The sequence below is a fragment of the Grampus griseus genome (assembly GCF_964374135.1).
Source record: "Grampus griseus genome assembly, chromosome: 1".
In the NCBI taxonomy this organism is placed as follows: Eukaryota; Metazoa; Chordata; class Mammalia; order Artiodactyla; family Delphinidae; genus Grampus; species Grampus griseus.
The window spans coordinates 132510190-132538082 of record NC_139017.1 but is presented as its reverse complement, the minus strand read 5'-3'; the positions used below and the strand labels follow the sequence as shown (position 1 = coordinate 132538082).

Genomic DNA, 27893 nt, shown 5'->3' with positions numbered 1-27893 from the left:
ATCTATGTGCTTCGCTGATGGTGGTTCTGGCCACACATGTGTAATCAAAATTATCACGTTTTTTCTTGTTGTATCTGCATGTTGAGTCACAGTTGAGAAAATTTTCCCTTATCTCAGATTATAGAGGAAATTGCCCATTTTCTTGTACTACTGCGCAGTTATTTTTTATATTAAATCCCTGATCCATCTGGAATACATCCTGGTATACATCGTTACATGTATAATATGTGAAGAATATACATGATTTAAAATTTTCTCTGTGGCTAGATAATCCTATATTGCTTATTAAAAAGTCTATGTTTTCCCTACTAATTTGTGATGTCATCTTTATTATACACAAAATTGCAATATGCCATTGGGTCTATTTATTCACTTTTTTTCCAATTCTATTAGTCTCATCTATTTATGTGCCAAAATAACACTATTTTAGAGACAAAGATTTTACGTTTTATATCTGGTAATGCTAGCCATGTACCCACTGCTTTTCTATTCAGGGTTTTACTGACTATTCTTGCTTGTTTATTATTTCAAATTAACTTTATAACCAATTTGACTATTTACAAAACAAAAATCTGATACTATTTTTACTGGAATCACATTAAGTTTATAAATTACCTCAGAGAGGATTGACATCTTGATTTTGTTCATGTTTTTTCCCATTCTTCAGAATTGTGGTAAAATACCATGACATAAAATTCATTATCTTCACCATTTATAAGTGTACAGTTCAGTGGTATTAAGTCTACTAATGTTATTGTGCAACCATCACCACCATGCATCCACAGAACTCTTTTTATCATACAAAACTGAAACTCTATACCTATTAAACAACTGCCTATTCCCTCCTCCCCTCAGGCCCTGGCACCACCATTCTACTTTCTGTCCCTATGATTTGACTACTCTGAGTATCTTGTGTAAGTGGAACCATACAGTATTTGCCTTTTTGTAACAGGCTTATTTCACTTAGCAAATGTGAAAATTATCCGTGTTGTAGCCTGTATCAGACTTTCCTACATTTTTAAGGCTGAATAATATTCCATTGTAGGCATACACCACATTTTGCTTATCCATTCATCTGGTGATGGACATTTGGGTTTCTTCTCCATTTTAGCTATTGTGAATAATGCTGCTATGAACATGGCTGTACAAATATCTCCTTGAGACCTTCCTTTCAACTCTTTTGTGTATTACCAGAAGTGGACTAGCTGGACCTAATGGTAATTCTATTTTTAACTTTTTGAGAAACTGCTGCACAGCGGCTGTACCATATTACATTCTCACCAACAGTGCACAAGCATTCCAATTTCTCTACATCCTTGACAACATTTGTTATTTTCTGTTTATTTTTCCTTTCTTTCGTTTTTTTTTACTAGTAGCTATCCTAATGCGTGTGAGGTGGTACCTCATTATAGTTTTGATTTGCATTTCACTAATGTGATAGTGATGTTGAATATCTTTTCATGTGCTTATTGGTCATTGTGTATCTTCTTTGGAGAAATATCTATGCAAGGCCTTTGCCCATTTTTGAATCAGGTTGTTTTTGTTGCTGTTGTTGAGCTTTAGGATTTCTCTATATATTCTGGACATTAATCCCCTTATCAGATTTATGTTTTGCACATATTTTCTCCCTTTCTGTGGGCTGCCTTTCTACTCTCTTGATAGTGTCTTTTGATGCACAACATTTTAAAATTTTCATGAAATCCAGTTTGTCAATTTTTTATTCTGGTGCCTGTGCCTTTGGGGTCAGATCCAAGAAATCATTGCCAGATCTAATGTGAAGGTTTTTCCCTATTTTTCCTTTTAAGAGTTTTATAGGTTTAGATCTTAAATTTAAATCATAGATTCATTTTGAGTTAATTTTTGTATATGGTGATCATACTTTTGTATGCAGATATCCAGTTTTCCCAGTACGATTTGTTGAAAAAAACCTGTCTTTTTCCAATTGAATCATCTTGGCATCCTTGTCAAAAAATCATTTCAGGCTTCCCTGGTGGCACAGTGGTTAAGAATCTGCCTGCCAGTGCAGGACGTGGGTTCGAGTCCAGGTCCGGGAAGATCCCACATGCCACGGAGCAACTAAGCCCGTGAGCCACAACTACTGAGCCTGAGCTCTAGAGCCTGCGAGCCACAACTACTGAACCCGTGCGCCGCAACTACTAAAGCCTGCACACCCTACAGCTTGTGCTCTTCAACAAGAGAAGCCACCACAATAAGAAGCCCGCGCACCACAACGAAGAGTAGCCCCCGCTCCCCGCAGCTAGAGAAAGCCCACGCGCAGCAACAGAGACCCAACGCAGCCAAAAATAAATAAATAAATAAATAAATCTAAAAAAAAATCATTTCAGCATATATGTGAAGGTGTATTTTTGGACTCCCTATTCTATTCCATTGGTCCATATGTCTGTCTTTATGCCAGTACTATACCATTTTTATTATTGTATCTTTGCAGTTAGTTTTGAAATCAGAAAGTATAAGTCCTCCAGCTTTGTTCTTTTTCAGGATTGTTTTGGATATTCAAGGTCCCTTGAGATTCCATATGAATTTTAGGATGAGTTTTTACATTTATACAAAAAAGGTCATTGGGATTTTGATAGAAAGTGATGATGTTAATTTTTTCTGTACAAGAATATAATAGCATGCCTTTCCATCATTCAAATATACTCATGTTTTTCAAGAGTATTTTATATTTTTCCTCATAAATGTTTGGACATTATTTCTTGTTCAGTTTATACCTATGTATTTGATTTATTTATTTAGTTAATTTAGTTAAGTATCTATTTGCTATTGTAAATGGTGTTTTCCATTTTATTTTCTAACTAGTTTTTGTACGTACGTATGTGTGTGTGTGTGTGTGTGTGTGTGTGTGTGTGTATATATATATATGAAAGCCACTGATTTGTGGATATTGATGGTATAACTCTATTTTGCCAAATTCTCTTACTGTTCTTTTTTTAAATAAATTTATTTATTTTTGGCTGTGTTGGGTCTTTGTTGCTGCGCGTGGGCTTTCTCTAGTTGCAGCGAGTGGGGGATACTCTTCGTTGCGGTGCAAGGGCTTCTCATCACGGTGGCTTCTCTTGTTGCAGAGCATGAGCTCTAGGCACGTGGGCTTCAGTAGTTGTCGCTCAAGGGCTCTAGAGCACAGGCTAAGTAGTTGTGGCGCACAGGCTTAGTTGCTCCGTGGCATGTGGGATCTTCCCGGACCGGGGATCAAACCCGTGTCCCCTGCATTGGCGGGCAGATTCTTAACTATTGGACCATCAGGGAAGTCCCTCTTACTGTTTTAATAGTTTCTTCATTAGAAATTGTGACAGTTTATATATATAATTTTACCATCTGAAAAGAGTTTTTCCTCCTTTTTAATTATTATGCCTGGATTGCTTTCTCTTGTTTAATTATATTAGCTAATACCTCCAACATAATATTAAAACCCAGCAGAGATATTGGGTACTTTGACTTCTCCTGACTCTAATGTGAAAGCCTCTAGTGTTTCTCCATTAAATAATATGTTGGCTTTGGGTTAATATATAGAGAGATGCATTTTGGAAACAAAAATGAATATTCTCAAGGAATTTACAGACTCATGGAAGGAGATAGACAAGGAAACAAACTATTTTAATAGTATAATAACATCTGCCATATGCACAGATTGATGTAGATGTACCTTAGAAAAGGCAGTTTTGGTGGTGAGACAGTGATGTTTCTTGATAGACTTGATATCTGTGTTGAGACCCCGATGTAATTAGGAGTTAAATAGAGAAGGAGGGAAGAGAATTTCGCATAAAAGTAACTGCATGGTCAAAGGATAGGAGATAAAAAGAAGCAGAACTCTATTTGGGACATAGAAGTTCAGTTTAGTGAAAGGTGGGGATTGAAGGGAAGTAGACAGTGAACAGAGTTGAGTCGGTACAATAAGTCAAGGAGTTTGAATTTTCTACTAGGGCACTGACGATTAAGCAATGGTGTTCAAGTGTTTTAAGTAGGGGCTACACTTGATCAGTGGTTTTGAAATTCCTCCTAAAAAAGGTAGCATATATATATCCTTGCCCCATTGGTGTTGTGCTTTGCCATGTGGCTTGCTTTGGCCAGTGGGATGTTAGTGGATATGACATAAGCAAAGACTTAAAATGTACTTGTGGTTGAGTAATGCAGTTGTGTTTGTCCTTTTGAAATGTTTCCATTACCATGAGAAGAGCTTGCCTTGAGGAGCCCATTGGATTCAGAACAATAAGAAAAACAGAGCAGACCTGAACCAAATCTGCAGTCTGGAGACAAGCCTCGAAAATCCTACTGGAATAAGTAAAAGCTGTCTTACTCACATATGTGGTGTGAACAAAAAGGATTATTGTTATAAACCACTGAGTATTGGGCTTGCTTGTCTCACAGCATTATTACTACCACAGCTGACCAATAAAGAGAAGAAAGCATAACAAAATAAGTCCTGTTTTAAGATAATTAAAATCTTCCCACTGATGTGTAATGGTGGTCTGACTAGGATGATGGCAGAAGAAACAGAAGAGGACACTTTGAGAGACATAAAAAAGATGGAATTTAAAGAGCTCAGTGATTAGTTGGATATCAGAGTTAGGGATGGAGAAGAGGAAAGCATGCACAGATTTCTTGCTTATGCAACTGGGAGAGTTGTGGGACCTTTCTGTGAGACACAGACCACAGGAAGAAGAGCAGGATCAAAGGTTTGGCTTTGAACTTGTTGGAGCTCAGCTGCCAATGCACAGTCAAGTGGAAATGTCCCTGACATCTGTCTATCCATCTATAAAATGAGGATAACATCATGTGTCTCTACCTACCTCAACGGCTGTTGTGGAGAACAAACAAGATAAAACATGCAAAAGGACTTTGTAAAGAACATACTACGAATCAACTGTGATAATTATTAAAATTAAAACACTAACACTTTCATTTTCATGCTGCCAGATGCAAAAAGCACACTTTAATTTTATTTTTGAAACTGTGCTACTGAGTCTGTTTCTAGTTATACATTCTTTTTTTTTATTTTTTGAGAGAAGGCAGAGCTGATGCTTCTGAGAAGCAGTGTAAACAACATATATGTATTTTCAAAGACGTGGAAGGAGAGGACTTAGAGACAAAAGGTCCTAGGGCTGGCAGTGAGAAGAGCCAGGCTCTAACTGGAGAACTTGAACTATCATTTAAGCTCTCTGGGCCTCTTATTCTTCATTTGTGAAATGAAAGTTTGTATTTGTTGATTTCTAAGCTACCCTTACTGTTCTTGGATACATGAAACTACGGATTCTCTTAACATTTTCAGCTTTACTTACCTCCTACTAACGATAATCTTTAAATTTATCTGTAATTTAGAATAGAGTTTCATACTTGCCTGTCCCCACCCATGTTGGCTCAAGTCTCTATCAGCTACTTTTCTTTTAGAGCAAGTTCAGCTGGTCCAGATTGCCTGTTACATCCCAGGCAGGAAGGCTTATTTTCATCTGTGTATGAGGAATAAGGATCTAGAAGTTCTGATTGGTTTACTTCTTTCACTGTGGCAGGATTCCCTTTACCACTTAGTCAAGGTGGTAGTGAGGGTCTCTGTACCAGGCAACTGTGGCTGCCACTGGCCGGCCAGGACCATACACTCGGCAGACAGAACCAATTAGGCCCCCACTTCCTATGAGGTATTGCTGTGTTTGGTGGCTGGGTGTTAGCCCTGCTGAGCCTCCCATCAGAAACCTCCTTGAATACTGGGAGAGGAGGGACAAATCATCTTCCTCTGGCACTACAGAGCTAGCAAAGAATCCAGATTGTGGAGGTCCAAGAACAGCCTACCCAATGAACATTCTGCCTTTTACAATGGCTAATCCAGAAACTGTACCCCAAATGGGTAACTTGATGTGATAGGGAGAGTGCCAAGAAACAAAATTTCATTTATAAGAGAAAAACTAGAAGTGACTTAAATGCCCATCAATAAGGGATTAGTTAAATGACCCATGTTATATCCATATAAAAGAATGAATACAGTTTGGGGATTAAGGACCTAGAACCTGGGCCTCAACTGTGGCTCTGCCACTTCTCAGCCTTATGACTAGGGCAAGGCACTTGACCTCTTTGTTTTTCAGTTCCTTCATCTATGATCTGAAGATAATAAGAGTTCCTACCTCATTGGGTGCTTGGGGAGTAGTAAATTAGTTAATATATGTAAAGAGCTTAGAATAGTGCCTGGCACATAGTAAATGCTATATAAGTGTTAGTTCTGATTATGACTCTCATAGAGACAATAAACATGATGCTTAGGATGAATTTTTTGAAGCTGGGGGAGAATTCTTGATATGAAGTGAATAGACCAGGATAATAAAGAGTATACATAATGGTTCATATTCAGTGTCCATGCATGGAAGAAAGAAGAGAAAGAAATATACCACTATTTGATTGAGTTTTAATTTCTTCTTATTTATATTCTTCCATTTTACAAAATTTCTACATGAGTATATAATATTTTATAATTAGAAGGATCAATAAAAATTTTAGGAAGGAAAAAGAGAAGTCCCCAGTGTTTGAGATCTTGCAAAACATGGTCTGAGTTCCATTGGTGGACTGGTAACCACTCCAAAGTTTAATCTTTGCAGAGTTCTCATGAGCAAAAGATCCCAAATCCACAGGATTTTATATTCTCATGACTGGAAACCAGTGAGCATCTGAGTGATTTAGTAAGGGCTATTAAAATTATAAACTAAAAATACTTATGTTAGAGTTTACTGCAGACTCTAAGTCAGTATTCTACTAAAATGTCTGGCTGTTACTTCATGCTTGGCAGTACTGCAAAACTCCTCTATATGTCGGTTTAATTGCAACTTCAGCAATTTTTGGAAATGGTACTTTGTTACCAATGAATCATTAGTTTGTCTTGATTTGGGTCCAGTTTTCAATTGCTGCTACTCTTGCTTTTTAATTACAAAGTAATAATCATTTAGAGTCATCATTACCAAGTTAGTTTGTTGTGGATTGTTTGGTTGATTCTTAACAGAGTGCAGTGATAATATATTTATATCAAGATAGTTTAAGGCTGATAATTTTTTGATGTCTAGACATATTTCATTGGATTTTGAATATAAATGATCTTTTCCTGTAATGTTAAAGCAGACGAACCCTCCCCCTCTAGCACACCCCAAATTTGCATGTATGGTGACATCACTGTATAACTATTGCTGAGTTAGTCACAGATAGAATAGGTTGACCAATTCAGTTAGTGGTCAGCAAAGATGCAATACACAAACTGACCTTAAAATTCATTTTCAGATGAAAAAAAATGATTCTAATTCTATCTGATGCAAAATGTGTTAATTACCATTAGTAGAAGCGTGTGTTGGTGTGAGTCTATGTTTCCAACCTAACTCTCAATTTTCCTAGCCAATTACCAAGAAAAGTTCAGGTATTTGTTACTCACTTGGCCATCCAGAAATCTGCAACTGAGTGCTCCCGTTAGGAGTTTCTGGTTGTCCTCTGGTTTCTGGTTTTTCTCTGGGTGCTTGCTCTTTTCCACTTCATCTGGGTCATGATTGATTTGATGATCTGTGGGATTAGTAGAAGCTGGGGGGTCTCTGCTAATCTGCTTTGCAGTACCAGACGCTGATTTCTGAAGTACGGTTTGAGTTTCTGCCTTCAAGTTCTCATTCTCCTTGCTGGGAAGAAACAGTTTTGCACTTTGTTACTCAGGGCAGACTCCATCTGCACTAGGCTGGTATAAGCAAAGTAAGGTATTAGCATGGTGTTGGGAACATTGGTAACTTAGCATGGCGTAATGAAGAAGTAAACGTTGGTTAGTTGTCTAGGGATCATTTACCATAGAGAGACCATGTTATTCTCTTCTCAGGTTTTATCTTCCATATACTCATAATCTGTCCATCTGCTCCAAAACCCTTACTGTAAGAAACGGCAGTGTCAAAGATGAACTGTAAAGGTTATCACATATCTTTTTCACTTACAAGTCTAACAGGTATTTTCAGTGTTTGCAACTAGAAAAGGAAGAAAGTCAAGGCAGTTTGCCAGCTCCAGTTCTGCTCTATGTCTCTCCTTAATTGCCTCACTGTGAGGCTTCTTTTTCTCTCAGTAGTCTTCCATTTAATTTTAATATTAAATATAGAGGGAAAAAAAACCTGTAGGAAATTTAAATAAAAAACAAAAATCTAAAAATTATTCAATGTTGTTTAATAACTAAAGACATAAGTCAAAACAATTACAAGGTATTGTTTTATTTGTTTAATTTATTTTATTTTTTTAAGTATTATTTATTTTTAAAATTTTTGGCTGCACTGGATCTTTGTTGCTGTGAGCGGGCTTTTTTCTGGTTGCAGTGAGTAGGGGCTACTTTTCGTTGTGGTGCACGGGCTTCTCATTGTGGTGGCTTCTCTTGTTGTGGAGCACAGGCTCTAGGCACGCAGGCTTCAGTAGTTGTGGCATGCGGTCTCAGTAGTTGTGGCTTGTGGGCTCTAGAGCACAGGCTCAGTAGTTGTGGCACATGGGCTTAGTTGCTCTGCGGCATGTGGGATCTTCCCAGACCAGGGCTTGAACCTGGGTCCCCTGTCCCTTGCATTGGCAGGTGGATTCTTAACCACTGCGCCACCAGGGAAGCCCAAGCCATTGTTTTAAATATAGAAAACTTCTTTGGAAATAAGAAAAACAAATGCTCATGGTCTCATAAATAGATATAATTCTTATAGTGGATGACCAGACTAAACACGTTAAGAGTCAGGAACTTGAAATTTTTAACCTAATAAATCAATTTTTAAGACTGTATATTAAGGAAAAAATGCAGAAAAAGAAAAATTTAAAACTCTATTTTTTAATAGATGGATGTGTTGAGTATTTCATTCTATGTTCATATGAGAGAATGTATGGAGCCATTAAAATAGTTATGAATAATTTTAATGACAAAAGAAAATGTCTAGTTATACAAATAAATGAAAATATATAATTATCTTAACTATAAATTCATGTATAGATGTATATGTGTTCATGTGTTAGAGTACATAGTATATCTAGAAGGAAATGTCAGAAGTAAACAGTAAGTATCTCCTAATAGAAGTTAGGATATTGCATTATGCTATATTATATCATATTATATCTTATAAAACTATTATTCTAAACTTCCTACATGAGGAAATGTTATTTTATTATCAGGAAAAATAAATTTAAAAATAGCTATGCCTTAAGCAGAACACTCTATGACATAAATCACAGCAAGATCCTTTTTGACCCACCTCCTAGAGTAATGGAAATAAAAACAAAAATAAACAAATGGGACCTAAAGAAACTTAAAAGCTTTTGCACAGAAAAGGAAACCATAAACAAGATGAGAAGACAACACTCAGAATGGGAGAAAATATTTGCAAATGAAGCAACTAATAAAGGATTAATCTCCAAAATTTACAAGCACTCATGCAGCTCAATATCAAAAAACCAAACAACCCAATCCAAAAATGGGCAGAAGACCTAAATAGATATTTATCCAAAGAAGATATACAGACTGCCAACAAACACATGATAGGATGCTCAACATCACTAATCATTAGAGAAATGCAAATCAAAACTACAATGAGGTATCACCTCACAATGCTCAGAATGGTTATCATCAAAAAATGTAGAAACAGTAAATGCTGGAGAGGGTGTGGAGAAAAGGGAACCCTCTTGTGCTGTTGGTGGGAATATAAATTTATATAGCCACTATGGAGAACAGTATGGAGGTTCCATAAAAAACTAACAATAGAACTACCATATGACCCAGCAATCCCACTACTGGGCATTTACCCGGAGAAAACCATAATTCAAAAAGAGGCACATACCACAATGTTCACTGCAGCTCTATTTACAATAGCCAGGACATGGAAGCAACCTAAGTGTCCATTGACAGATGAATGGATAAAGGTGGCACATATATACAATGGAATATTACTCAGCCATAAAAAGAAACGAAATTGAGTTATTTGTAGTGAGGTAGGTGGACATAGAGTCTGTCATACAGAGTGAAGTTAAGTCAGAAAGAGAACAACAAATACTTTGTGCTAACACATATATATGGAATCTAAAAAGAAAAAAAAAAAGGTTCTGAAGAACCTAAGGGCAGGACAGGAATAAAGACGCAGACATAGAGAATGGACTTGAGGACATGGGGAGGGGGAAGGGTAAGCTGGAACGAAGTGAGAGAGTGGCATGGACATATGTACACTACCAAATGTAAAATAGATAGCTAGTGGGAAGCAGCCGCATAGCACAGGGAGATCAGCTCGGTGCTTTGTGACCACCTAGAGGGCTGGGATAGGGAGGGTGGGAGGGAGATGCAAAAGGGAGGTGATATGGGGATATATGTATATGTACAGCTGATTCACTTTGTTATATAGCAGAAACTAACACATCATTGTAAAGGAATTGTACTCCAATAAAGATGTTAAAAAAAATAAATAACATTAAAAACAATAGCTATGCCTTATGCCTAGATGGTTGTATACATTTTAGCTCTTGTTATTGACACAGTGGAAAGGACCCATTTTAAAGCATGTCATGTTATGTGAGCATAAAACAATTGCTACAATACTTGTTTATTTGAATAAGGCCAAGATTTGATGTATGTATATTTTTTACATTAATTCTCTTAGTCATGGCAGCATGAGAAGCAAAGAAGGCTTAAGAAAGAACTCTGAGGAACACCTACATTTACAGAGGGAAGAGCCCTAAAAGGAGATTTAGAAGAAATTCTAAGTAAGGTGGAAGGGAAACCAGGAGAATGTGGTCTGGCAGCAAAGTGAAGAGAATGTTTCCAGAGAGAGGGCATAGTCAACAGTGTCATGTGCTGCTGAGAAAGATGAGTCCTGAAATGTGTCCGTTGAGTTAAGCCAGAAGTACGTCATCAGGAATCTTGATAAGGGGAGCTTCCTGAGGTAACAGAGGTGGACGCTAGAGTGAAGTGGGTTGAGGGGAGAGGGGAGACATAAAGCTAAAGGTAGGAAGTATAAAGACCTCTGTGAAGAATTTTGGCTGCAAGAGAAGAGAGCGATGGGGTGGTGCTGGAGTGCAATGTTGATTTCAGATAGGGCTTTGTTATTATTATGTTCATCTCCTAAATATACAAACAGCTTGTACAACTCAACAACAAAAAAACAAACAACCCAATCAAAAAATGGGCAGAAGACCTTAATAGACATTCCTCCAAAGAAGACATATAGATGGCCAGTAGGCACATGAAAAGATGCTCAACATTGCTAATTATTAGAGAAATGCAAATCAGAACTACAATGAGATACCACCTCACACTGGTCAGAATGGCTATCATTAAAAAGTCTACAAATGACAAATGCTGGAGAGGGTGTGGAGAAAAGGGAACCCTCCTACACTGTTGGTGGGAATGTAAGTTGGTGCAGCCACTATGGAAAACAATGTGGAGGTTCTTCAGAAAACTAAACATAGAATTACCATATGGTCCAGCAACCCCACTCCTGGGTATATACCTGGACAAAACTATAATTCAACAAGATACATGCACACGTATGTTCATAGAAGCACTATTCACAACAGCCAAAACATGGAAACAACCTAAATGTCCATCAATAGAAGAATGGATAAAGAAGATGTGGTAAATATATACAATGGAATACTACTCATTCTTAAAAAAGAACGAAATAATGCCATTTGCAGCAACATGAATGCAACTAGAGATTATCATACTAAGTGAAGTAAGTCAGAAACAGAAAGACAAATACCATATGATATCACTTATATGTGGAATCTAAAATATGGCACCAGTGAACATATCTACAAAACAGAAACAGACTCACAGACACAGAGAAGAGACCTGTGGTTGCCAAGGGGGAGAGGCGTGAAGGAGGGAAGGACCGGGAGTTTGGGATTAGCAGATGTAAGTTATTGTATATAGAATGAATAAATAACAAGGTCCTACTACTGTGTAGCACAGGGAACTATATTCAATATCCTGTGCTAAACCATAAGGGAAAGGAATATAAAAAAAAGCATGTCTCTATGTGCATCACTGAGTCACTTTGCTGCACAGCAGAGATTGGCTCAACATTGTAAATCAACTATACTTCAATTAAAAAAAACAAAATTATAAAAAAGAAACTAAAGACAGTAGGGACTTCAACATATTTAAATGAAGAGCCGGGACTTCCCTGGTGGCACAGTTGTTAGGAACCCGCCTGCCAATGCAGGGGACACAGTTTCGATCCCTGGTCTGGGAAGACCCCACGTGCTGCAGAGCAACTAAGCCTGTGTGCCACAACTACTGAGCCTGTGCTCTAGAGCCTGTGAGCCAAAACCTCTGAAGCCCGCATGCCTAGAGCCCGTGCTCTCAACAAGAGAAGCCACTGCAATGAGAAGCCCACTCATAGCAATGAAGAGCAGTTCCCGCTCACCACAACTAGAGAAAGCCCGTGTGCAGCAACGAAGACCCGACATAGCCATGAATAAATAAAAAAATAAATAAACAAACAAAAAATAAATGAAGAGCCAACTGACCAAAGGAGAGGATATCATTGATTAAATAAGGTGAACCCTGACAAAGTAAGATCTCTGAGAGAACAGAGATAGAAATGAAACTTCAGGGTGGGGAAGTAGGAAGATGGGTGAAGATGCAGGCAAATTTTAACATTTGGCGACAGGAGACTGACCAAATTGCTGACAGCTTGAATTTTCTCTTTGACATACAAGGTATGGTTACCTGTTGGGTCTCAAGAAAGGAAATGCTGGGGTAGGAAGTCTGAATTAAGGACATATGGCCTGACATAGCGTCTATAAAGAGCGGAAGATAGCTGATCAGAAAAATAAGGAAGGTTGTCTGGGCACAACTGAGCAGCCACTGAAGGTTGGAGACCAGGGATTTTGCAGCATCAGTTGGAGAGGGCACATGCCCAGTAGTCCTCGTGGAGACGCAAGGAAGGCAGACAGCGGGGCTCGTCCAGAGCTGGGGCTTTGCCAGACAGGTGCAATCAAATGGCAATACAGCAAGATGGGAATGCTAGAAGAAGAGTGTATATATAACACACAGTTCTTGCAATGAGAGAAGACATATAACATATGGTCCCTGACCTCAAGAAATTTCATTTCATTTCGCTGTCCAAAAATAACAGAAATAATGTTAACAACTGGTATAAACTTGCTTCTAGAAGTCAGGATAGTGGTTATCTTTGGGGGGAGGTATAAAGTCCAGAAGGGAACATCAGGGGGCCTTCTAGGATTTTGGTACCATTCTGTTTCTGGATCTGGATGTCTGACGCAAGGGTAAATCAGGTTTGTGAAAATTCAGTGAGTGGTATACTTGTAATGTGCACTTTTATATATTACATAGGTATATTTCTATAGAGTGTTAAAAGAAATTGGCATAAAATTTACATAAATAATATGAAATCTACCTAATTTGTATATAAATAAATGTCAAGTGAGTGTTACAAAGAATCAGTGCTATTTGAAGTTCCTAAGAAAGATAAGTAACTATGGTTTGCAATGGTTGCAAAAATAATGGTATTACTGGGCTTCCCTGGTGGTGCAGTGGTTGAGCGTCCGCCTGCCGATGCAGGAGACACGGGTTCGTGCCCCGGTCCAGGAGGATCCCACATGCCACGGAGCGGCTGGGCCCGTGAGCCATGGCCGCTGGGCCTGTGCGTCCGGAGCCTGTGCTCTGCAATGGGAGAGGCCACAACAGTAAGAGGCCCGCATACTGCAAAAAATAAAAAAATAACAATAGTATTACTGAGTATTTAGCTACATGGCAGCCACATTATAGCCATTTACAAACATTCTTTTATTTAATCTTTAGATCAACCCTATGGGTAGGTACCCGTATTACTTTCATTTTAGGATGAAAAAATATAGGTTCCGACAGTTCACGCGATTTGTCCAATTCTACATAGATACATGCACAGGGTCTAAGTCTTCTTGATCGCACCTTGATTGTTCCGAGTCAGGACAGGATCCATGGAAGTTAGGAAATATGTGAGGAACAGAAATTAGAGGACGAGGCATGCAGGAAGTGAGGATTAAAAAGCAAAAATGGTCCTGGGGCAGACAGTTAACTCTTCTGGATGAAGGCAAGGGGGATGAATCATCTTTGCTTTAATCACCTTCAAAATCATTTTGTGGGCAGTCTCAGGACAGAATTGCCTGAGAAATGTTAAATGTAACTGTCTGTTAAAACAGCCACAGTAGATGTAAAATCAAAAATGACCTGTTAACTCTGTTCAAAGTAAAAGCGGTTTTTCTTTTTTTTAAAACAAACAGCATACATAGCACTTTAAAATTATGAGAAAGACTCCCTAGCTGAGAAATGGCATGTGTCTGCTATGAGCACAATTCGTCAACAGGCATTTGTGGTTATGTTGTTCACAAACCCACAGTTCTTTCCTCTAGGCTTGTGTGCTCTCTACCTGCAGTATTGAAAATAGAAATTTGCCATTTCAAAGGAAGGAAAAAAATGTCATCAATACTGTCTAGGAAGCAAGACACAGCTAGCTTCCTCATATGTACTGCTAACCTCAGCTGCTGCTCTCAGGGATGCTGTGAAGGGTTTAGTGTCATCTGGGAACTATGGCAATTAGGAAGGATGACAGTAATGCTGGATGATAAATAAATGAGGAGAAAACTGTCCAATTGTTCCCTTTCTCACACTAGGCTCTTCCTGCAAATCAGCCCTTTAGTGCCACCCTTTTGTAGAGCTCAGAGTCTCAGGATTAGAAAGAAACATTGCAAGGGTGTCTCGTAGCATCCTCTGCCCAAAGCAATATACAGATCCCACACTGGCCCCACCTCCCATGCAACTCCATCTCACCAGATCTCACATTTGATTTGGATTACACCCCTCGTGAGAACATCAACTCGCAAATGGAGGACCCAGGGGGCTCAGCAGAAAGGTCACCAGATGCCATCTTAAAGGTCTGCCAGCCTTGGCAGAGGTTCAGTGCTGCCAATTTCCAACTGCGTACCATCTAACAGGCCTCAAACCCTCTGGAGAAGACAGTCCAGAGTGTGCCAACACAGTGAATGGGGATCTAATTTCAGTAAATGAAAGCATGTTCTTGTTTGGAAGTAATAACAGATAATCGGCACAACCAGACTTTTCTCTTTTAAAAAGACAACAACAAAATAAAAAATAAAGTGGGACTGGGGAGGGGACTGCAGCTGAAAACCTCACCAAACTCCATGGGGAAGCTGAAACGTAAAGCCTGTGCTAATGTAGCAAATGTTGTTGTGATGAAATGTGAGGGTTTTTTCCTCTTCTTTTTTTTTTTTTTTTTTGTTTACTCCCTGGAGCCATCCATATACTATTATCATTGATGTTTAGTCTTCAGAAAGATTTTTAAAGTACATTAATTCCCAAACCCATGCCCAAATTATTTCTTTGTCATTGTAATTATGCTAGCTAACATGTCCTACATGCTTATTTCTGTGTCAGCCACTGTGTATAAGTTCACATAAATTATTTCATGTTATTCTAATAATCCTGAAAAGTAGGTATTATGATCATCATTGTACAGAAGAGAAAAAAAATCATAAGGGAGATTAAGTAAATTGCTCATTGATAAACTGATAATAAGTAGAGATCTAGGGCTCAGACCCAGGTCTGTACGGATCCAAAGCGTGTACTCCTTCCTCCACATTTCTCCTCAACTTCATACCCATAATAAACAAAATGGCTACTGTTAAACAAGAGGATTTTGATTCTCTTTTAAAATGTTAATAAAAAATAATGTATATAGAAGTACCTAGTCCATCTTCCAACCTAGGCTTATAAAGTCCCTCTCAGAACACCCAAGTGGCCATCCTTCAGCTTTGATTTGTACCTTCCCAGGGACAAGGGATTCATAACATTCCCAAAGTTATTTCCAAAGTATCCCACATCTCTCTTCATAGCATTGAGCCACATTCTGACAACAATGAAAATAACCAAAGTGTATTTTTCGTGGCATTTTGCACTATACTACTTTACAGAATGAGAACAGTTTCTCAAATTGGGGCCATTTTGGCTGCAAAATTAGTAACCAGTTCAATCACCAATTGTTCTTTGGTATGATTTACTCCTCCCCTCCCCCTTTTCTTTTCTTTTTTAATTGAGGTATAGTTGACTCACAATGTTATATTAGTTTCTGGTTACAGCACAGTAATTCACTATCATTATAGATTTTACTCCATATAAAGTTATTATAAAATGTTGGCTATATTCCCTGTGCTGTACATTTTATACATGTTTTATACCTAGTTGTTTGTACCTCTTTGTCCCCTTCACCCATTTGCTCCTCCCCCAACCCCTCTCCCCTCTGGCAACCACCGGTCTGTTCTCTGTAACTGCGAGTCCCTTTCTGTCTTGTTATATTCATTTGTTTTATTCTTTAGCTTCCACATATAAGTGAAAACATACAGTATTTGTTTTTCTCTGTCTGACTTATTTCACTAAGCATCCAGGTCCATCCGTGTTGTCATAAATGGCAAAATTTCATTCTTTTTTATGGCTAAGTAATATTCCATTGCATATATAATGTTCTTTATCCATTCATCTGTTGATGAACACTTAGGTTGCTTCCATATCTTGGTTACTGTAAATAATGCTATGAACATTGGGATGCACATATCTTTTCCAATTAGTGTTTTCGTATACTTCAGATAAATTAACTCACAGAAGATGATATGCCAACATACCTACTCTTCTGAAACCTTTTTACATGTAAGTCCAATTCTACAGCATTAGGCATATTTACACCACGGATGTTTTCTTCTGTTTTACTTGTTTTTTAGCTATGCATTATTACCTTCTTAGTCAGGGTTGCAGTGAGCATCCAATCCACTCACTGTCTTCAGGCTGTGTTGTCTTCAAAGATCTCACAGTTAAGCGGGAAAAGCAGACATTTAAACAGAAAATTATAATATAATGTGATAATTGAAAAAAATAGAGTATGTAAAAAAAAGATATAGAATCACAGAGGGTTGTCAAACCAAATCTGCTTAAGAGGAGTGGAAATGACTCCATGAAGGAATTGATTTATAAGATAGCAGGTGAAAGAGAAAGTAAGAGGTGGGAGAATATTCCAGATAGAATGAAGGGCTTGTTCTTGGAGAAAAAGACAGTGATTGAACTTCAGACCACCTGAGGCGGGTAAGAATTGTGTAGGGTGCTGGATAATAAGATAGAAACTTGGGTCACTCTGAACTTATTAAATCAGAATTTCTGAAAGCAGGACAAGAAAATTTATATTCTTATCAAACACCTCAGATGATTCCTGTGTACACTGAAGTTTGAGAAACAATGGCATAGACAATGAAAAAGGAAGGTCTTTTCCATAGTTGTGCAAAATGTACAAATAATTTCAGGCAGTGGCTAAGGACGTGAGCTATATGTCCAAGACACCTGGTTTTGAGTCCTAACCCCAAACATAACTTGTGTGATTTTGATAAGTTATTTCACATCTCTAATTTTCAGTTTCTCATCTGTGAGATTAGAAAAATAATACTTATCAAGATAAGGTGTATAAAATATTTAGCACCGAGCCTGGGTTCCCAGTCAGCCCATGACAAATGGTAATTTTATTTTAGTCCTAAGTTAAAGTGCTATCTCCTTTATCAACACCTTTCTCATCACCCAGGTATAGAAGGGGTGCTCTTTCCTTTGGATCCCCAAACTTTCTTTGTTGATAGGTAAAACTAAAGTTTGAAGGATCAACATTTCACAGTTCATAGGAACTGAGGAAAATCTATTTAAACAGATAAAAAGACAGAGTTCATGTAATCTCTCCCACCACCTTGTTATTTACTAATAATAGTAAATACAAGTTATAGAAATCATCCACTTTAAAAAAAAGCAGATTAATTCATATTTAAAATCTGCTCTGATAAAGCACAATTCTTTGGAATCACATTCCTTAATTTTACAGAAAAAAAAAAAACCCCAAAACCCCAAACATTGTTGTATCAAAGTGTCCTCAGGTGAATTATACCCAGGAGCTGTGCAGACTGTGCTGTTTTTAAATCTTTGAGCCAACAATTTCAACTATAGGCTTGAAATTGAATGTTCTTTGCACTTGCATTCTCCCCTGTTTCTAAGCAAGATAATTGTGCAACTGCCTGGCCTCTTCATCAATTATCTCCGTGCTTTAAGGCACAGCTCTGAGCCAGGTTTTCCATCCATGCTCTGAGATCCTCGAACGGCTCCTACAGTTCTTCTCTCTCTGTAACATGTTCTGGATACATCCGCAGGGTCTATGGGAACAAGGAGCAATAATGATTGCTATAGGGGTTTTGTTTAATTAGATTGAACTAAATCAGTGGTATGTAAAGAGACCATGGATTTGAAAAGTGTACTATAGGAAAGGAGGGGAGGAATGAATAGGCAGAGCACAGGATTTTTAGGGCAATACTACTCTGTCTGATACTATAATGGTGAATGCATGCCATTATACATTTATCCAAACCCATAGAATGTACAACACCAAGAGTGAACTTTAAAGTAAACCATGGACTTTCAGTGATTATTATGTGTCAGTGTAGGTTCATCAATTATAACCAGTGTACCACTCTGGTGAGGGATGTTGATAATGGGGAAAACTACGCATGTGTGGAGGCAGGAGGTATATGGGATGTCTCTATACCTTCCTTTCAATTTTGCTGTGAACTTAAAACCGCTGTAAAAAATAAAGTCCTAAAAAAAGTGTACTGCATAAAAATAAATCTGTGCTTTCTCAAAATTATAAGTGGTTAAACTATATGTGGCAAGGTATTATCTCTTTATAGAAAGTTTCCCTGTATGTATACAAGAACTTATGTTTTGTTTTGCTCTTAAACCAAACTAGGATTATACAGTTTTGTGATCTTTTAAAATTTTTCCAGTTGACAATATAATGTGGATACCTTACACATCAATGTTTATGTATCCACAAGAACATTTAAAGTGTCTAGATAGTATTTCATTGTATAGATATACAAGAGTTTATTTAACTAGTCCTCTATTATTTGGGAACATTTACTGTTCTCAAATTTTTACTAGTTTAAATATTGCTTCTCTGCTGGACATTCTCCTTTTCTCCAACTTCCTTGTGTCCTCATCCACCCTGAGAAGCTGAGCTTTGTGGACTGATCAGCTGCTCAGCTCCCATGTCTTCTGATTCTGGCCCTGGCAGGAGACTGGTTCTCCCTGCAAGAGTGTCTCAAGCTACTTGTGTCTTCTGCCCAAAGGTCACTATTTTCTCCAGGTGGCCTGAGTTACAGAATGCTTCCATCTCAATAACATTCCCCTTTTCCAATCTCTGCAGACCTTGCAGCTGCTAGCCCATGATTCCTGTATTATATCTTGCAATTCTTTTACTCTTGTAAACAAATCCTCCTAGAATCATCCTAATTTGAGTTATGTAATCTGTTTCCTACTGGACTCAGACTTGTATATGCTTGTGTACATTTTTGAAACCAAACCATTACATCTACCCATAATTATTTCCACAGAATTGATTCACAGGTGGTGATTTGATGCCAAAGTACATACACTTTTAAGGCTTTTTATAAGTATATCTAAAAAACAATAGCATATGAGTACTCTTTTTCCTAAACCCTTGTCAACCTTGGTATTTCCATTATAAAAACATTTCCAATTTGATTGTTAGAAAATAATATCTCACTGTTGTTTAAACTTCTTTCATTACCACTCAGGTTAATTCCCCACCCCACTTCCCCAACCATACATATATACCTAGTGTTCATTTTTATTTCTTCTTTTGTGAATTGCCTGTCTAGATCTTTTGCCAGTTTTTGAAACTGGGCTGATCATCTTTTTCCTATTGATTTGTAAGGGCTCTTTATACATTAAGAGGATTAATTTTTTCCTGTCATATATGTTGTAAATAGTGTTTTGTTTTTGCCTTTTACTATTTATTATATTTTTGGAAGTGTAGGATTTCAAATGGTAAAGTAACAACTTTTACCTCACAGTCTCAAGATTTAAGATCAATGGCCACCTGTTTTTTATACCATTGATTTGACATTTACTCACATAAAGCCCTATACTCTAATTTAAAGCTCTATGCCTATGTCTTGGGCTGGAGGCTTATGTCCCAAACAGTATCTCATGCTCCTTTTTACTTCTCACAGTGTTTAGAATAATAATAATAACTTAAAACCTATTGTAGGAGGTTAATAAAAAAGGAAAAAAACAGTGGAAAGGGCATAGGAGGAGTATGATTTTTAGCATATTACTTCATTTCTTTGAACTTGTGAAAACATAGACAATTGTTTGTGCTCTGATATCGTTCTGTTTTAGGGACAGATTGAGTTCATGGATAGTAAGGTAATATGTAGATTATATAGCAAGAAATACAATAAACAAAGATAAAGTATTACAATTAGTTATTTCTTTAAAAAAAAAAAATAAGTAGGTATTTGAATTTTTAAATCACAAAGTTTATCCAGGCTTTATGTAGGGACTATAATTGATTATTGCTACCATCTCCTGCCTGGATTACCATAATGACTCCCTAAATGGTCTCTCTCATTTTACTCATGCCTCTTCCGGTTTATACTCCACTCAGCAGCCAGAACCATCCTTTAGAAAGCATAAATTCGATTGTGTCCTCCACTGCTCTCAATTTTCCAATGTCTTCCCATTCTACATAGAACAAATCCAGAGTTCCTACCAGGGGCCACGTGGCCCATGATCTGAGCCCCGAGGGCCTCCCTGATCTCACTTCCTACGCCCCTCCCCTTGTTCACTAGCTCCACCAACTCTAGCTTCCTTGCTCCATAGTTTACTCTCTGTGTAGAACTGTGGAGGCACGGGGATGGTGATGAACACCTGTGGTGTCGCTTGGTACAGACTGACTCTCATGGGTGGAAAATCAGCAGCTATGCAGCTGCCCTGATCTCTGGGTGCTGTGCTCCTGGGAAGTGACACTTTGGCACTTTGTATGAAGCAGGCATAAGGCAACCTAGTACCAAAAAAATCTGCTTAGACTCCAGATGCTCAACTTAGGTGCTATTTGTAGCAGTTGTTGGGGAAAGCCAAATGTTCAGTATCTGGAGAACTTGGGGTCTGTGGGAAGTTGCAGCCTCTTCTTCTGGGGCAGGAGAGGGAAGAAGAAACTACTAGTTTTATGGAAAGTTGGAATCTGGTGAGCCACACCCACTGGGATAGAGTTGGGCTAGTCTTAGCCAGCTCACTGCTAGTTAACCATGGATAAGTCTCATTGGGTAGTTCTGACTCATCTCTACACAGTCTCAGTTAAATGCCATTTGCTTAGAGACGCCTTCTGGAAACGTCCCTTGTGATTCCATATACCCTTATGACCCTCCTCTATTTTTCCTCATTGCACTATCCTCACTCGAATGGTCATTGTTTACCTGTTCGTTGTATGTCTCCCATCACTAGGATTTTAGGTAACCTGCTGTGTCCCTAAGGCTTGACACTCAGCAAGTACTCAATTAATGTTTGTTAACTGAAAAGATGTCAATTCCATACATGCATTAATTTCTAAAACTGTTAACATTAACACTTTAAAAGAGTTCAAGAAACTCAAAAATATTGTATTAATGTGAAGGGCTTTGAGGGATTAAAAAGTGACAGAATATGGGCTCCATGAGAGTCATGTGGAAAAATAAAGAATTTTATATTTATTGGCTCTAAACATCAATGTACATTATTACAAATATTTGCTATTCTTTCCCATAACATCTTGGAGTCAGCTTCCCCTGTGCTTAGCAATTCTATACCAACAGCAATGTAACTATGGAATAAAATGCTTTGGGTCATTGATTCTTGGCATGGGAAGGAACTATAGAGTCCAACTTTATTCACCAGAAGCATCTCTACTCACAGGAGTTTCTTGAAAGGGACCCAATTCCTCTTTTATTTAACAACTCAATTTCCAGATTCTATAAATGTTCCCCTAGGCCACTTGTCACACCCTGGAGCTTCCATAATGCCACCCCTTTAGTGCTTGCACCTTTAGTGTGCCAGGATCCCTCCTAAAATGTGGCATCCAGGATGAAGCATAGTACTCCCAGGTGACAGGTCTAGTTCTGAGTATGATGCCTGCCTCCTGCCCCACCCCCCATTCCTCTATCTGGACACCTTTGGCTCATGCTGAGCTTAAACCCAAGTGTACAGGGGAAAACCCTCCATTTTATTCTCCACTCTACTCTCTACTACTACCACACACTACTGGTCATCAAAGAACTCCAAGCAGTTCTTTGACATCAGCTGAGGGTCCTACATTTCAATTCCGTTCTGACACTATCTACCTGGAGTGAGCACTGATGCCACAGGTTAAGGGCTCAGTCACACAAGACTGCCCTGCCCCCTTCAGGTGTCAGTCACAAGTCCAGGTTGGTACCTATATTTCTGACAGGGTGGCTATAAATTAGGATTCCCACAATTCCCTCCTCAGGTTTGATGAATTTGCTAGAGTGCCTCACAGAGCTCAGGAAAACCATTTACTTGCTAGATGACTGGTTTACTGTAAAAGGATACAACTCAGGGACAGCCAGATGGAAGAGATGCAGAGGGCAAAGTATTTGAGGAAGGGCATGGAACTTCCATGCATTCTACAGACATAACACCCTCCCAGCACACAGATGTGTTCAGCAGCCTAGATGCTCTCTGAACCCCATACCTTTGGGATTTTTAGGAGCCTTCATCATGTAGTTATGATCAATCATTCACTCAGTCTCCAGCTTCGCTTCCCTCTAGGAGGATAGGGTGGTGTCAGGCGCTGAAAGTTCCAAGCTTTTAATCATGGCTTGGTCTTTCTCGTGACCAACCTCCATCCTGGAGCCACCCAGGATCCCACCAAGAGTATCCTCATTAGAACAAAAGACACCTTATCACTCAGGAAATTCTTAGGGCTTTAGGAGCTTTGTGTCAGGAGCCAGGGTCAAAGATTAAATAGTAGAACAAATGATACTCCTAGTACTCTTATCTCTTAGGAAATTGTGAGAGTTTTAGGAGCTCCATGCCAGGAGCTGGGTGGGAGCAGAGACCAGTATGTATTCTTTTTTTAAATTGAAAATTTTTTTTCATTTTTTATTTTTTGGCTGCACCGCACAGCTTTCGGGATCTTAGTTCCCCAACCAGGAATCGAACCCGGGCCCTAGGCAGTGAAGGCACGGAATCCTAACCAGTGGACTGCCAGGGAATTCTCAGAGACCAGTATGTATTCTATTACTTCACAGCAAGTAAAACCCAAACATTTATTCTATATAATCACTTACATGTACCCTTATCTAAAGACATACTTTACATATATTTCTCTTGATTTTATCTTGCTGGTTTTCGCTCATTTTCCTGCCAAGTCTTCCCAGCATTCTACTACTTACCGTTTACTAAAGTGATTTGTCTATCTTCCTTCAGTTGGGGATTTCAAAAAATGTTGACTAAGAACAGGGTCACACATAAATCCTCTCAACCTCTCCACCTCCGACACATTGTGTTTACATCCATTGTTCAGTCACTACCAGGTTGGTATGTCGCCTATCTTAATACTATTCAGTCCAGAATTTTCTGCCTTATTTCAAGGCTTTGTGAGAAAAATGTGCCTAATGACTCACTGAAATTAACCAATACTGTGGTTAATTCCCTTCATCTGCACTGCAGTAACCTCATCAATAAAGAGAATGTGGTCAGTTTAGCATGCTCTGTTTTTTAGTCAACATGCACCAACCCTTAGTGACAATCACCTTTGTGTTTTGTTCTCACATCTAATATATTTAATTCTTTGGCCTGTAATTTTGCCAGGGATTGTCCACAAGCCTCAAGTTCTGTGATTTCATTACCAACTTTTATCTCCTTTTAGAAAATGAGATATTTGTCTCAAGTCAACTGGCATATATGTTCTTCTGGATCAGCTATCAGATGACTCATCAGGGTTCCATAGTAATATCTTCGTGTTATTTTAGCAACATGGGCCTTTAGACTTGTGTTTAAAGCACTAAGAATTGTCTTTCTAGATCTTTCCTTTTCTTGGCATCTATTGTACTCTAATTCATTCATTAGGCTTTCAATATGTACAAGACTTTGCACTCAGTGCTGAGGGTACAGATGTGCACGTAGAATTTACAGGTAAATGGGGGGAACACAGAAATGCACAGGAAATTGTCAGAGTGCAATAATCCCTACGAATGCTATGGGAGCCCACAGAGGGAGGGAAGCAGGCAAATCTGAGGCCGGTGATGGCGGCAATTCATTAGATTTGCATTTTACAAAGACGGTGCTATAGCTATACTTGAGAATTGGGCTTCTCAAACACGAATGTTGCATAGGCCTCACCTGGGAATTGACAACAGTGCAGATTCTGACTCAGTATGTCTGGAGAGGGGCCTGAGAGTCTGCATTTCTAACAGACTCCCGGGTGAGGTCGATGATGATGGTCCATAGACTACCCTTTGAGGAACAAGGATTCAGAGAGTGAATGAGAGAATGAGATTAGAGACAGGGAGCAGGGTTGGAAGGCTGGTGTAGGGATATATGAGGAAAATGATGATGGCACAAACTGAGGGACACCTGCTTTACTCTTTAAGCCTGTACCTTGATCTTTTTTGTGAAAAATATGTATTCTAAGTAGGCATTGAGTATTTTCCGTTCATCTCCTGTTAGTAAGTGTCCAGGCTTAACTAAAAAAAGACGGAGGGAGTGCTATTCCAGTCTTAATTCTTAATAAGTGGCCTGACTTTAAGTTCACTGAGGCCTCAGTTGTCTCACCTCATCTGTAAAATGGGAGACTGGTTGTTATGGGTTATGTGCCTCCCTGCCAACTCATATGTTGAAGTCCTAACCCCCAGTATCTCAGAATGTGACCTTATTTGGAAATAGGGTGACTGCAGATGAAATTAGTTAAGATGAAGCCATGCTAGAGTAGTAGAGTTATAAGCCAACTGACTGGTGCCCTTATGAAAAGAGGAAATCTGTACACAGACACATATATAGGGAGAGGCAAGGAGAGAGACCTGGAACAGAAGGATCCTTCCTGGGCACCTCAGAAGGAGCAGGGCTCTGCTGACACCTTGGTTTTGGCTGACTAGTCTCCAGAACTGTGAGACAATACATTTCTGTTGGTCTAAGCTACCCAGTTTATGACATTTTCATTCAGCAGCCCTAGCAAACTAATAGACTGATTTGTACCTTGAAGATCACTTCTCTGATATACTATCCATCTTTTCCACACATCCTATAAGAAATCTGAACTAAATGTGGTTACACAAGAATAGTTCTATTTTTCCATCCATTATTAATTTGTAATTTTTTTAATCCAGATTTTCCTTATAGAAACTTCTTCTTCTTTTGGCTTTTACTTATGTTTCTTATGTACATTTTTAATTTATGGGCTCAACTGATTTACCCCAAAGAAAACACCTTCTTGAAGCCCTGGCTGAAAGGTGTAGATGTAGTATGATTAAAATGTTTTTTAGAGTCAGACTTCGGAACATGCAAAGGCATGGTAGCAGTGGGTCTGTCTTTAACTCAGCAACAAGAAGCCTCTTGAGAGTTATTTATTTTTGAACCATACAAAAATACTTTAGGAAAGCTTGTTAACTGTCCTATGTCATTCCAGCAACAGTAACATCAAGTCCATAGAAACAGAAAGAGAAAACTTATTTTAATATTAAAAAAATAACAATTGTTTTATTGTCTGTGTCATAGAAGAAACAGAACTGTCTTTTATTTCCAATTAATGTAGTTGACGTAATGTACTCTTAATTCCTGAATCTAAAGTTTAAAGAATAAAGAGAAATAAATACAGGTACCTTCTTATAAGACAGATGGAATTTTTCTCTACTTTAAAAGGACAAGGATGCTTCCCCCACCTCCCACCCCCATTAGGAACGTATTAGACTCTGATACCCCTGGAAAAAGGAAGGGGTTGGGGATGAAGGGGTTAAACAAACAACCTCAAAGAGGAATGGAAATTAGTAGACTAGCAATGTCTTCCAGGTAGAAGGAGAATTGAGCAAGGCATTCCAACTGATCTTATTTACTTTTCTGGACAACGACTGGGATTTGTCAAGATCAGCAGATCTTGAAATAATCACTTATCACAGTATCTTAGTTTCTTCATCTACAAAACAGAGATAACCTGGCATAGAATATAAAAGGGATGCCAAGTGTTTCATAGAAAGAGATTTGATTTTTTACTTAATGTCTTGTATCCATGGAAAGATTTGCCTCAATAATAGTAGCAGAACCACTTATTAAGCACGTTGAATATACTTCTAGGCACTGGAAAGATGTTTTGCATACTTTTTCGCATTTGATCCTCACAACAACCCTACTAGATAGATGGATTTTATTCCCACTTGATAGAATCTGAGGCCAGAGATGTTAACTCACTTTCTCAATGTCAAAAGTCTAGGAAGGCACAGAGCCAGGATTCAAACTCACATCTCTCAGGTCTGTAGGGATCTCAAATGTATGACTCACGTGCTGCAAAGCTCACTTCCTGTGCCATGACAGACATTACTAATTGATTACAGTACTCACTTTGGAATCTCTTGGGGCAACCGTACTGATTGGTGGGGAGGTAAATTTGCCCTTCTAAAGCCTATACTCCATAACAGTAGTCCTCATGGCCTCATCTTCAGGGATTCTGATTTAATAGGTCTTGGGTTGAACCCCACATCTTTACTTTTAAGGACTCTCTGGGTGATTCTGATGATAGCCAGGTTTGGTGTCCACTGCTTTCTGAACCTATGTTCAATGAGGTTAGATCTTTATGTTTCTCTATTTTTTTGGTCTGTGGGTTTCTGAAATAGAGGAAAGAACTAAGGAAATCATTTTAGGAGGGAAAGGCAATTATTAACGGGCTGCTATTTATGGAATATCTACTAGATGAAAGGCAGGGTTAGTATCTTCTTTTTCTTATGCAAACCACCAAAACTCTGGAAGGAAGAACTGGTCATACTTTTCTGTGCCAAACATCTAGAGAATTTTAGCGATATATGAATGTCCCCCTTCAAGTGTGACTGTGATGAGTTTAGAGGAAGAAAGCCCTCTTAGTTATGTTCTAAGAAGCCCCTATTGGAGGAGTATGGATTATGAAGAAAAGTAAGTGAAACTCTTACAATTGATGACTCATTACCAATCCCACTCCTTTAATTCATAACAATTTGATTAACAACCTTCCCCTCTCCCTCCCCACCCCCCCAAAATGACTAAATGTGGTAGATTACAAACCTGATGAGAAGAAGCAGCAATGCTCCATTAATATTTATAAATGTCTCAATGCTTATATTTCCCATCTATTTGGAAAATCAGCCCAAGTAATTAAGGAGTATGGGGAATTACAAAGATGAAAACTTTAGGAAGACACTGTGCATAGAAGTTATCAACACTATTTTACTTTTACTGTTTCATCTTAATGACTTAATTTTCCATGGACAGTGTTTTTAAAATGTAAATTTCTGGATTAAAGAAAAAACTTCATTATCATCCAAGCAAAACAGGTATTTTTCAAATAGTAAACTTACATCTTTGGCTTCTCCACAAGGTATCGAAAGTGTTTACTTCCAATGATTGTCACCATCATCTCAGGCATTGCATTTGATCCAGGGGCAGTCTTCCAAACTGAAGACATAATTCTCAAAACCTCTTCAAATCCTTGGGGGTGGAAAATAAGTAAAACTCTTTCTCTGGATTTTCCACTAGGCAACTGTAGCATCCTTGTCAATAATAACAACAACAATAATAATAGCGAGACCAAGTGCTTTACCTATATTATTATTTCAGTATTTCTAATAAAATCATGAGAAAGATACTCTTAATTACTATTATCATTCTTGTCTTACAGTTGAGGGAACAGGCATAATGTAGCTAAGTAACTTATCCAATATCACATAACAGTAATTAGCAGAGTTGGGAATTCCACCTAAGAGGGCTGCAAAACTGGTTGACAGCCATTCGG

The 27893-nt window shown here is 38.4% G+C and overlaps 1 protein-coding gene across 1 annotated transcript in view; it reads right to left on the bottom strand.

Annotated features, from left to right (window-relative positions):
* Positions 1–27566, bottom strand: part of LOC309830263 (uncharacterized protein C1orf87) — a gene marked incomplete at both ends in the record, with an annotated part of 77043 nt that extends 49477 nt beyond the window's left edge. Inside the window, 2 exon segments of the mRNA XM_082666714.1 lie at positions 7418–7652; positions 27460–27566. Coding sequence (XP_082522840.1) covers positions 7418–7652; positions 27460–27566 — 342 coding nt within the window.
* Positions 27567–27893: the final 327 nt, after the last annotated feature.